This window comes from Lepidochelys kempii, chromosome 18 (assembly GCF_965140265.1).
Source record: "Lepidochelys kempii isolate rLepKem1 chromosome 18, rLepKem1.hap2, whole genome shotgun sequence".
NCBI classification, from domain to species: Eukaryota; Metazoa; Chordata; order Testudines; family Cheloniidae; genus Lepidochelys; species Lepidochelys kempii.
This window is the reverse complement of record NC_133273.1, coordinates 20,174,882-20,188,080: the sequence shown is the minus strand read 5'-3', so window position 1 is coordinate 20,188,080 and position 13,199 is coordinate 20,174,882. Positions and strand designations below refer to the sequence as shown.

The 13,199-nt window shown below is 46.4% G+C and overlaps 1 protein-coding gene across 1 annotated transcript; it reads right to left on the bottom strand.

Annotated features, from left to right (window-relative positions):
* Positions 1–203: 203 nt before the first annotated feature.
* On the bottom strand, positions 204–6,272 carry LOC140900084 (transcription factor HES-5-like). Its single transcript, XM_073316678.1, has 3 exons — positions 1,873–6,272; positions 1,469–1,649; positions 204–1,333 (listed from the first exon to the last, which is right to left on the bottom strand). Exons 1-3 carry the CDS (start codon positions 1,933–1,935, stop codon positions 1,092–1,094), a joined length of 486 nt encoding a protein of 161 aa, XP_073172779.1. The 5' UTR covers positions 1,936–6,272; the 3' UTR covers positions 204–1,091.
* Between the last annotated feature and the right edge of the window lie 6,927 nt (positions 6,273–13,199).

Below are 13,199 nucleotides of genomic sequence, written 5' to 3'. Positions count from 1 at the left end.
TCCGCTATCTCACTGATGGGGGCCCTGTCAGTGCCTAGGATAGGCAGGAACACAAACTCCTTTGGTTTGAAAAGTCTCCTCTTGCAATCACTGTGGTGGTGTTAAATTAGCAAAGAGCGTTTCAATGGCCCATGCAGCTGCACATAGCTGACAAGAAGGAAACCTAGCCAGCAGTTGCACACAAATGCATTTTTATTTCTCTCTACAATCATGTGATACAGATGCATACATGGTATGCACAGAGCCCACCAGGGCCATTCCCGAACATGGGAGAAACTCACCATCCACAATGAATGAAACCGCTCAGTACAGAGAACAATCATTATAATAATGAACATACTGGAAAGAGCTAGCCTGACAGCCAAAATGTATAACATTGAACCACCAAACCTTGCATCTACCTTCTTTTTTCTTTAATATAAAGCATTAAAATATTATTTTCCTAAACAGAAAAAGCAGCAAAATGGTAGAAATATTCCACATAGTTTTATCTAGTGACCTCTTGCTAGCCCTAAAGTGTGATGGGTGAACAGAAGCTAGGAATCTCTCTTTGCTGCCATACAAGCGCTGCAAGCAAACAGAGGGCAACAGAACTTGTAAAACCGTCCACCAACATTAATAAACAATAAATTCGTCCTAAATTAAGAGTGAGCAAAGGTTGCTAGGAAAGCGGGAGCAAAGCGGAAAGCTTTTACAAGCAAAATTAGAGCATTCTCTCCTACAGAGACCGCTATCTGTTACAATCTTAACACAACTGTAACACTGATAACATTTAGCCACCTACAAAAACCTCCTTCATTATGAAGACACGCACCCCTAAACTGGGTGCCCTGGTGTACATTGCTATCACCAGTGTCTGCACAGCTTAAATACCACTCAACAGAATACCTGAATCTTTTCCAGAGGATCCCACATGAAACTGAAGAATCAAAAGTATCCCATTCTTTCCACACATAAATAAAATGGGAAATAATATTCCCTACATAGAGAGGATCAGGGTGTGACTATCAGATGCAGTCACACCCATCCTCTGGAATATAAAAGACAAAGGTCCATAGAGCAAGTGTTTCCTGCCCCCCTCCTCCTGCAGTCTACCAGGGTCTCCAGAGAGCATTGACGTTCTTCAGGGATGCTTGCTTTGGGGTGTTCTGGGTGGAAGGGGAGCAGATGATCTCTGGAGCAGCCAACTGGCTCTTCTGGAAATGACTCAAGAGCTTGCTCTGTGTTTCTGTTTGGGTTTTATGGAGAGACAGGAAATGAAAAGCCTCCTGCAGGCACCTGGAGTAGCCTTCCTTGAAGTCGAACTGAGAGTTTTTATGGATGGATCCTGCAGCTACAGAAGGAAAGAGATAGGGGAGGAGAAAAGAGATCATGATTTAGACTCATTCTTCATGTCACTCTCTGGAGCTTCATACAGCACATCACTGCTTTGCACACAGCCAGGAGTGAAGCCAAGTCTGATACTCACTCTTTATCTGCAGCTGGCTCTGCTGTTTCAGGTAGCTAACAGTCATCTCCAGGATGTCAGCTTTCTCCAGCTTGGAGTTGGGTTGGTGTCTCTGGAACTCCTTCTCCAGCAGGAGTTTCAGCTGCTCAATGCTGCTGTTAATCCGGTCCCGGCGCATTTTCTCCACCACTGGCTTCCTGAGCTGCAAAAAGCAGGACAAAAGATTTGCTTAGAAAACATCCTAACTCTGCCACATCTCTGGACTGTTTGGGGCATAGTTTGAATGCATGTAGTTACTTTGGGCCAGATCCTCAGCTGGTGTAAATTAGCACAGAAATAGAGCTACGCTTATTTGTACCAGCTGAGGATCTAGTCCCATCTCTTTCACTGAAGCAGTCAGCAAAGCAGCCTGTGCCGGTACTTACTTTGTTTTTCTCTTTTGGTGTCAGCAGGTTGTTGTGCTCCATGAAAACAGTGCTGGGGGCCATCTGTCCTGAGCTAAGGAGGCAGATCTCAGTCGTGCTGAAGTCCTGTGGAAGTTTGCTGCTGGAAGCGGACTCTGCCCTATATTTATACTGCACAACCTTGTTGAGAATCTGTGGGTCTCTGACTTGGTTGAGTTTCCCACACTCCAGAGCCAATCAGAGATAAGCAGGACAATAGAAGAAGCATCTATTCTTGCATGCTCCATCGCCAGTGAATAGCTGGGGGATAATGACCTTCTCCCAGATGAGCAGGTGGGGAGTGTGTGGTACGTGAAAGATTGGGATCCAAATTACATGTTAGAAGCTGGGAAAGAGCTGGCCCTCAGTGAGAAAAGGCTGCTGACTGATGCTGCAGATCAATAGCTTTCCGGGCACACACAATATTCAGTTCACATACAATGGTGAATGCGGGAGCCAGTTGCTGATGGCGGGAAAAAAGCTAATCTGTGCAGAGGAAAAGATGGGATTGTATCTTTTTTGAAAACATACACACCCAGGCACACACTTCGGGCGTGCACACACACACAGACACACCGATGAAGGCAAGCAGCACACTTGCTTGAAGATCGCTGGGTTCACTAGCTGCTGAAAATAAACTATAGACTTTATTTTGCTAATTTAAAACCAGGGTTGTTGTTTTCTGTGGGTTTGTTTTAATAACAATGAGCCAGATTCTGAAGTTCCTCCTCAGTTGACATCAATGCAAGTGTTGCCTGACTCAAAACAGAGTGTGTACTCCATGGTCTGATTCAGGATAAGCAATGCACTTCATTGTGGGTACACACAGCTATACAGAGTGTTGTTATTTGGACAGTCTTGTGGTTAAGCAGAGGACTGGGAGGAAGGAGATTTGAGTTCTGTTCTCAGATGTCCTGAGTGATCTTAGGCACTTCACTTCTGATCATCTCAACTTCTCCATATGGGAAAAATAGTCACAATAATACTTTATTTATCTGTTCTTAAATACGAGAGAAAATCCAGAGGTAAAAGGGGGAAATCTTAGTGGGTGCTGAATATATGTAATACTTCTGCATTTATGCATTACCTTCATCCAAGAATCTCAAAACATATAATGAACATTAATTTAGGTTTTAGTGTGATTATCCCCATTTTACCAATGGGGAAACTGAGGCACAGAGCAAAGTCATGCAGCAAGTCAGAAACACAAGTGGAAATAGAAGTCAGGAGTCCTGATTCCATTCTCCTTCTCTAGGCTACAATCCATACTAGAATTTATCTTACTAGCAGTCTCTGCTCTAGAGATACACTAGCAAGAGATGCTGCTGTTTAGGATATTAAGATGTATCCTTAGAGCTGCATGTTTCCAATAAATAAAATAAAATACAATATAATAATAAATAATAATAAATTGCACTACACCTGACTACACTCTGCCTGCTTGAATAGCAAGGAGTCCTTGCTCACTTTTCTGAGCATTACATTACCTCACACAAAGATAAGCTGAGTATCAAACGGAAGCAGATTGATTTCTGCACCATCTGTATGTTTAGAATTGCATAGAGTCAGCCTGATAAGAACAGTGCATGTCTTCCATTCCAATTAGTTACATTTCAAGGGTAGAGTTAAAGCATGGAGCCAGGCTGCTGAAGTACAGGGTTCTGTTCTCAAATTTCTTCCGGATTCACTGTGTGAACTTAATCAAGTCACTTCACTTCTCTGTGCTTCAGTGTTCCCATCTGTGACAAGGGGATTATAATATTCCCTTCTCTCACTAGTCTTATAAGGCTCAGTTTATATTTGTTAAAAGTTTGGGGATCCTGCCATGGAATGTGGTATAAAACTGTGCGTTATGTATATGAAAGTGAAGACACACGCACACACTTAGCCATCTCTCTCTAATTCAGTTATTCTTAAAACCAGGTAAGGCTTAAGAGACCTCTTCCAGGATCTGCTTTTCCTTCCCCCATTGTACTGCCTTTGAATAGGCTCACTTCTTTTGTACAGAACAGCAGCTGTTGAGCTCTGAGTCTTTTATGTCAAGTTGTGGGAAAGTTTTCTGACACCCTCTCACATGTTTCCTCCAAAGCATGTGGATTAATTCTGAGCCCATTTAATGCCACCTAGAAACCCCATCTTTTGCTCTCCCGTGCCCCTTTGGGGACAGCCTCTGAAACAGAAACTCTCAAGCAGCAAACTCATTTCTAGGGCTGATTAGCCAATGACACACTGGGAGAAACCTGCCAGTTCCCCAGCCCGCACACACAACTAACAGCTTTGCCTGAGATTGTTCCTGCTTTGCAGATGCGCTTACTAATAACCAGATACGGGAAGAGCCATAAATTCTCCCTGCAACATCAACCACACACATGCATGCCCCACGTTTAATCTAACAAAGCAGTTTTAAGTGTCAGATGCCCCTCCCTGTAATAACCAGTTGTACAGAACAATCAAAGCATTTTCACACTTACCCTCCTTTTGGGAGGGTCCGGGGGAGGGGTTCTGTGCCCTGTGAGTTTTCTGGCCCATCTCAGGACTTCTATTTTTGTGGAAGAAAATGAGCTCTCAGTGGTAAAGCCTGTTAGCATGGACGTGGGAGTGCACAGGTGAGCCTGTCCTGCATGTGCCTGTTTTCTATCACAGTTTGGGCTTCCGGCCACTTCTGAGATTTTGTGCCAGGACTCAGAATGCTCTTTCGAACAGAGAACCTTGGGGTCAGACTCAGTTAGAACTGGCCAGATCCTCAAAGCTGTTAGTTGACTGTGCCGGGGTAATTAGAGTCACTTTTGTCCCCTCGGTTGGTATAAATCCAAATAATTCCACAGAAGTCAATGGAGCTACACTCATTTGCACTAGCTGAGGATCTGGCCCTTGCTTATAGAACACATGTTCTCAAACTAACAGAATTTGCAAACAGACGTTTTACTTCTCATCTGAAGGTAGCCTGAGTAATCAAATAATTACATAGGGCCAAATCTTGCCACCTTGAATTGCTATAGCTCAATTGAAGTCAATGGTAATTTCACTCAATTAAGGACAGCAGAATTTGCCGCATTGGAAAAAAGAACATAGTATTTCCCCCCACCAGCTCCTCAAGGCTTTTGGAGATTGATCAACACTTGCAGGAAATTAACGGTGTGGAATTCAATCCCCACTTGATTTCCTCCAAGGACCCTGCCAATAAGCTCCGAAGGGGAATTACTTTCTAGTTCTGTTTGTTTTTTTGATATGTTTGAAATTTGATGGACTTTTTTTGCAAGAGCCATTTGATTGTGGCAGGGTTGGGGCTGGGAGCCCTTGAATCCCAAGTTCTATCCTTGTCTCTGGTATGAGCTCTGTGGCCTTGAGTGAGTCACTTAACTGCTATGGGCCTCAGTTGTAAAAGAAGGATGATTGTAAAGTGTGTTTTACTGGTTTTGTGGGGTTCATCTATTGTCTGTAAAGTGATATAAGTGCAAAGTCTCCCTGACTTGACAGCAGCTTTTCCCTGCCTCCCTCTGAGTCACACAACAAGGATACTGTAGTTCCTGGAACAAATGTTCTAGTTTCAGGAAAAATAAACTAAAAAAATGACTCCATGGTTTTCTTTGTGGCTTTGCAATCAACGAGGGAAATTAACTAACCCGTGAAGAATTAGCTTTTGGAGGAGACCGTCACTTTGGTATGACATGAGAATGAGCTTCTGTAACTCCAGTTTGATTTGGAAATCCCAAAGAAGGGCAATGAGCCAGATTCATACCCAGTGTAAAGCTACAAGTATCAATGGAGTTACACCAGGGATCATGAATTTGGAATTAATTTATGTCCCAATGTCAGAATGATTGCTTTCTACTGTGGGACTAGAGCACACGGCATTGGAAAGAAAACAGATGATGACCGTAAGATCCTACATACAGGTACCATACTTGAAATGTGGAGTAAACAATATCCTGCCTCCTGAATCTCTGCCAGATGTTAGCTTTCAAGGCGTTTTAAAGGAGCTGCTGCTTTCCCAAGTCTTCAGAGATCATCACTGCTCTGATTGCTTCCTTTCTGATAACTGCTACCCAGATGGCCTTTTGGGAGTAGGGTTTCCCACTGAACACAATACAAAGTCAAGCACCATTGCTAATATGGTTTGTAGCCAGGCACACTTCCTTTGTGTGGGGAATGAATATAGTTAAGAAATGGTGTGGGAAACTTGGAGGTACACAAACTTCCACAGCCTTATGTTAATAAGCTGCTTACCATGGTAGGGTACTTAGGAGAAAAGGAACTCTGTTTGAGGGATGGGAAAGGCGGCAAGATCTTGGTGGACTTGGATACACAAAGTTAGCACTGAACCCTGGAGACCTTACTCGGGGAAAACTCCCATTGGGCCAAATCCTGAAACTCTTTCCAGGAAGAAACCCTCACTGAAGCCAATGGGAATTTCAGCCTGACTAAAGCCTGAGCAGGATTTATGGATTTGATCCATATCCTTTGGCACTTCCAGGGCCATATTCTGATCTCAGCTACACCAATGTAAATCCAGAGTGACTCCACCATCTTCCGGGGAATTATCCCGGATTTTCAGCAACATAGCTGCAATCAGAATCAGGCCTTTTTTATCCAAGCAGCTCAGAGAGCCCTTTTCAAGCATTTATGAACAAATTGGGTAGAATATCCCATTTCACAGGATAACTGAGCAGCAATAGGCTAAAAGCCTGATTTTCATAATAGATCTGGGCCTACTTTTTTGAGTGTACTTACTCTGTGTGTGTGTGTGTGTGTGTGTGTGTGTGCGCGCGTGTCCCCAAGTCACATGATTTGCACACTTAGGTGGCTAAATAGGTGCTACTTAGGTGGCTTGCATGTGCAAATCCGTATTTGGCCTTTCACACACAGTAAGCACAAATGTAAAGCAGACATACAAGTGGGCATCTACTTTGAAAAAACAACCAACCAACCCATCAGGCCCTCAGTGACTTTTTAAAGTTCATGCAGGAAGCATGGCAGATGTGGCAATAGTCCAGAGGACTCCCATTGCACACACAGCCATCCTTCCTCTCCAGCTCTGTGAATCAGAGAGCTGCAAAACCTCCACAGCAAAACTGCGCAAATCAGGCTCTGGCCTCCGCTGCCAACTCAGGACTCAGCCTGCATCTGGCAATTGTTTTGCTACAACTCAAACATTGGCCCAGTCGTGAGGCCATCTGGGCTCAGTTTGTGGTTTTGCAGGGATGGTCTCCACGTGAAAGATGATTCAGCTTTGACTGAGTTTTGAGAACTTTGTGGATTTGAGTTCACTGGGTAAGGACGCAGTGAGCCCCCGACTATGGTGCAAAGCCAGTGGACAAGTACCGCAACATTCACTACTGCTAACACACTGATCTGTAGAGGGTAGTGACATTTGTTCAGATTGTTCCCTGATGACAGCAGCTGTCCTGACAGAGCTGGGAGGGGTTAGAGCAATGGACTGGCAATTTGGACTTCTGGGCTCTGTCACTAATGGACTGTGTGGCCTTAAGCAAATCACTTCACTCCTCTGTGCCTCAGTTTCTCCAACTGTCAAACAGGGAGAATAACACTTCCAAGAGGGCCAAGTGGCCTGGTTCATTAATATTTGCAAAGGGCTTTGAGATCTCTGCATGAAAGGAATCAGACACCTGGAATGCTGTTGTAGCCTCAGCTCTTGCTCTCGCCGGTAAAAGTTGACATATGGAGCTGCACCAAGGAAGTCGTTTGCAAAACCCAGGGGCCCATACTGCATACTCTGGGGCAGACAAAACACTCAGCACTATGCAGGCCTGGATCAGAGAACCTAATACTGGCCCAGCAGTACAGCTCCACTGAACTCAGTGGGACTGTTTCTATGGGCCTGAATGGGTGCTGGATCGAGCCCTGGGTCTGCCCTTTCCCCCTAGTCATTCCCTGTGCTGCTGCTTGTGAGTGAGGAGGGTTTATATATTACTCAGAGCTCCCCGTTTGAATTTCCAGCAATTTCTCTCCAGCTACAGTAACCTGTTTTTTCTTCACTGGCTTTCCCCTCAACCTCCACCCTTGCGGTGTTTTATAACCTGATTTTTCTTTCTGTCATTCTTTCTCCTTGTGTCTGCTACAGGCAGATGTGGGACCGAGGACAAGAGTATGTTATAGGCCCTCAGACTGTGTGAGTTTGGAGTTCCTCTGAGTTTCCCACACTGTTTCTCTATTCACCGCATTCAGACAGAGGATAATGAAAGTGTGCCATGCTACAAGCTGAATTAGAAATGGTGTTTGACTTCCCTTTGTACTTCATAGAAACCCTGTTCTGGGTAGACCATCTGCATAGCTCTTACTGTGGAGAAAAACATTGATCAAGGTCTGTCAGCCAGAGCTGGGGGAACTTGGGAAAGTAATTCCTTGTGCCACTTCAGTTCTTTAGGGCTTAACATCTGGCCTGGGCAGGGGGGTGCAGTTGGTGGTTTAACAATCTCACTTCCTTTTAAACTTTTGGATGTTGTCATGAGTCTGTATGCAGTAGCCTGAACTTCTGATTCTAATGATGTGGTGAGGGATCACGTCTGGGAATAATACCTCGTGCTTTGCATTTCCAAGGTGCTTTACAAATAGTCGCTGATGAAATCTCAGAACTCCCTTGTGAGTGAGGGTTGTTTAGTCGCTGCGTTTTGCAGAGACACAGAGAGGATCAGCCCAAAAGATACAAAAGCAGCCAGTGGTTTTGGGTGCTCAGTTTCACATACCTGTTTCGCAGAAATGCAAAGCACCCATTTTCATTTTAACTGGGTACTTGATGCTTCTGAAAATGAGGCTCCAAGCTGTCATCAGTTAGGCACCCAAAAATCAGGAGCCATTTTTGAAAATTTTAGCTAGACTGACTAGTTCAAGACCACAGATGGAGTTAATGTCAGAGCTGGGGTGACAGTGCAGGACTTCCTGTCCCCTAGGGCTACGCTGACACCTCTCTCTGAACTACACAATGTATTCAGTAACAAAGGACTAGCTAGGAAAAGAATGTGGGTTTTGCTCTATAAGCACTCATCTCATTCATTCTGCCAATATACCCTCACATGGATCTGTCAGTAACACCTCATGTTTAATCCCTAGACCTGAAGCTCTTGTGAGTAAAGACTGCAATTTATATTCAATTATGCCAGACCTTTGGGTAGTTTCATGAAATATGTTTCGGCTAGGAACTGACCTGAGAGCACTAACCCAGGGTACTGAACAGCCGTCAGACCGTGATGAATTTCTGCTACTAGGGATATGGCCGGGATTGGAACCAGTGACTTACGGTATGTCTACGCTAGGAACATTGCAGCGGCTCAGCTGTAGCGTTGTAGTGTAGACTTCCTACAGCGACGGGAAGGGTTCTTTGGTCGATGCAGTAAATCCAGGAGGTGGTAACTAAGTCAATGGAAGAATTCTCCCCTGGACCCAGTTCTGTCTACACTTAGTCTTAGGTTGGCTTAGCTACATCTCTCAGGGGTGCGCATTTTTTTACACTAGTGCAGATCAGCCCTCACAGGTGAAAGGCTCCATAGCCCATTACCAGCCTCTGGAGCCATCAAGTCATCAGTACCAGACACAGCTACTGTGCTAGAAGTGGATTGTGGCTTTATATTGGGGGGTCCTGCAGAGGTACACTGTCCCGGTGACAGCTCCTGGAGGCATTATGCTTGACTTTGGGGGTGGATACAAAACAGCACCAACTGCTGCAGCTTATTCCAGGGAGCAGGGCTTGCTCACAACCGTATCATTGATGCTGAAGGAAGCAAGTCAGGATCTTGGCCCCCACCTTCACCCCATCCTGTCCCACTTCTTTTTGAGAGTCTGGCTCTGTTTATTGTGCTGGACTCCCCTGGTCTTTTACCCCAGCAGTGCAAGGAGGATGGGTGAGGAAGTCTTAGCACACAGTACCCCGTTGCATTCCCATTCAGGGCTGAGCTCTTAGACCGCACAAACTCTTTCAGTGGGAACTACTGCACGCTCCCATGTATTAGAGAGAGTGCTGGGACTCTGGCAGGCTCAGAGGCCTGTTTTCTGGCTTTTGAAAGCTCTTCCTGCAAGGCAGCCGTCTGCTCTTAACAGGCATAATCTCCTCACTTTATTGCCAGCAGAGCACATGTTCCTGCGTCCCACAAAACCCACCTGCCCAGCAGGGTGAAAAAGACAGTTTCACAAGACACACTTCCATTGTTCGCTCCAGCACTGTGACTGACAGCCGCTGAGCATGAGAAAGTGCAGAGCTCACGTGCTGAGATCCAGGCTGGGATACTGGAGGGTTAGGGCCCAGGGGGATCGCACTGTAACACAAAGAATAGACAAGTTTGGATTACAAACTAACCTGTCCCAGAGGTGGGTGCCCATTCCGGAGGCATTGCCTCATACCAATATGCTCCACAGAACTAGCACCTTCCATCCAAGGCTCAAAGAACTGTAGGAACATTAACTGATCCAGCCTCATAAGCCCGCTAAGGTTGAGCGGTTTAATATCTGACTCATTCACTATTGAATATCTGGGGGATAAATCCTGCTCTTTCAGGGGAATGGATTTGATTATCTACCATTAATACACCCTTTTCCATCACTGACTTCAATAGTTGTAAGTAGTAAAGGGATAGAACCCAGAGGTCCTGACACTAAGTCCACTGCTCTGTAATAATCTCTCATAAGAACGGCCATACTGGGTCAGATCAATGTCCATCTAGCCCAGTATCCTGTCTCCTGACAGTGACCAATGCCTGGTGAATAGGGCACTCAATGAGGGAATGACCCATTCCCTGTCGCCCACTCCCAGCATCTGGCAGTCTGAGGCTTAGGGACACCCAGAGTATGGGGTTGCATCCCTGACCATCTTGGTTAATAGCCTGCTGGACCTATCCACCTTGAATTTATCTGATTCTTTTTTGAACCCAGTTACACTTTTGGCCTTCACAATATTCCCTGGCAACAAGTTCCACAGGCTGGCAGTGCGCTGTATGAAGTACTTCCTTATGTTTGTTTTAAACCTGCTGCCTGTTAATTTAGTTGGGTGCCCCCCGCCCCCGTTCTTGTGTTACGAGAAGGCGTAAATAACGTTTCCTTATACATGTTTTCCACGCGACCCATGATTTTGTAGATCTCTATCATATCCCCCCTTATGTGGGGATATATGAGAATTTCAGCTTGCTCTCTCACTTAAAAAGTAAATAAAATAAATAAGTAAGTAAATGAGAGAGAGAGAGTTTCTAGCCCGCACGGTTTCAGAGAAAAACTTGAAAGTGTGATCCAAATGCAGCCAAAAAGACTCAGGAACCAAAAAACAAATAAAAAGACCGCCAAAATAGCTCGCGTGCTTTTTAAGCCAATCTCATGACCATTGGGCACCTGACTCGTGATCTTTGAAAATCTGGAGCTGGAAATATGGCCAGATCCCGACAGATGCCGAGCACCTCCTGAAGAGCCCCATCAACTTCATCACACAGTACCCAGCATGTGCTCTGTACCTCTTAGGGTTGTCCTGATCTTTGAAAATCTGGAGCTGAAAATATGGCCAGACTCCGACAGATGCCGAGCACCTCCTGAACAGCCCCATCAACTTCATCACACGGTGCCCAGCATGTGCTCTGTACCTCTTAGGGTTTTCTCAGCATCAGCCATAGGCTAGTTTCCGAGTGTGGGCAGAGTTCAGGAGGTGAAAGGCTCCACAGCCGTCTGTCCCCTGAGATACCCATACCCAGTTATAAGTAGCTGGGTTTAAAAGATCATTTTAAGGATTGTTGTAGCAATGAAGTTGGCCTGGTGAGGATTCAAAGCTACTGCTATTTTCACACATATCATCATCATCATCATGTTCCCATTACGCAAGCATATGGAACTAGTTAAATGAAGCATCCAAATTAACCTTCACAAACCGAAGACTATGTCTACCCTGCACTTAAGTTGGTAAAACTTTTGTTGGTCAGCGGTGTGAAAAAACCCACATCCCTGACTAACAAAAGTTTTACTGATGAAAAGAGCCAGTGTGGACAGCACTTTGTGGGCGGGAGATGCTCTCCCATTGACAAAGCTACCGTCCCTCGTTGGGGGTGGTTTTATTTGGTTGGCAGGAGAGCTCTCTCCTGCCGACAAAGAGCGGCTACCCTGCATAGCTTACAGCGGCACTGTTGTAGCAGCACACGTGTGCTGCGGTAAGGTGCGCCGTGCCAGAATGTGTGTGTGTGTATTGTTAATTAATGACTGCCATCGGTGGGTCTTTGATCTAGAGCAGAGGTGGGCAACCTACGGCCCGCGGGACCGTCCTGCCCGGCCCCTAAGCTCCCCGCCGGGGAGGCTTGCCCCCAGCCCCTCCCCCGCTGTCCCTCCTCCCCCGCAGTCACAGCACCATGTGGGCAGCGCTCTGGCCCGCTGCTCCTGTTGGGCAGCGTGGTGGCGTGGCTGGCTCCAGCATGATAAGGGAGTAGGGAGCGGGGGGGTTGGATAAGGGGCAGGGAGTCCCGAGGGGCAGTCAGGGGACAGGGAGCAGTTGGATGGGGTGGAGGTTCTGGGTTGGGGGGGGGGAGTCAGGGAACGGGGAGCAGGGGGAGTTGGATAGGGGGTGGGGTCCTGGGGGGGCGGTTAGGGGCAGGGGTGTGGATAGGGGTTGTGGCAGACAGGGGACAGGGAGCAAGAAGGGGGGGTTGGATAGGGGGTGGAGTCCCAGGGGGCGGTTGGGGCTGGGGTCCCGGAAGGGGGTGGTCAGGGGACAAGGAGCGTTGGATGGGTTGGAGGTTCTGAGGGGCTGGGAAGTGGGAGGGGGTGGACAGGGGGCAGGGGCCAGGCTGTTTAGGGGGCACAGCCTTCCTTACCCGGCCCTCTGTACAGTTGCGCAACCTCGATGTGGCTCTTGGGCCAAAAAGTTTGCCCATCCCTGATCTAGAGACAATCACAGACCTCATTAAAAGTTGATGGGTATGCTAAGCACCTTTCTTTCATGCTATATGGAAGGAACAATTGAATGTCTCTTGATAGCTGGAAGCCACCGCCCAAGGCCATGCTTCACATGGCAAGGAAAGTAAGCTGTGTAGGCTGAAGGGTTTCCCTGGCACTGATTGCAAATGCAGGGTTTAGGGGACTGATTGGTTGTAAGTGTGAATGCAGAAAGCTGGCAGAAAGCAAGAAAAGCAGTAGTGAGTGGGCCTCTGGCCTGGGAGGAAGCTGTGAGACAGAGCTGCTTTTGGACACAGTCCTCGCTGGAGTAACAGACCTGGATTTTCGAGTACTGCCTGCTGTTTTTTGCTTCCACTGTATTTGGGGAAACAGGACTTTGAAAACAAACAGGGTTGTCTGAACCTGACTCCATCATCAATTTATTTTCCTAATGGAAC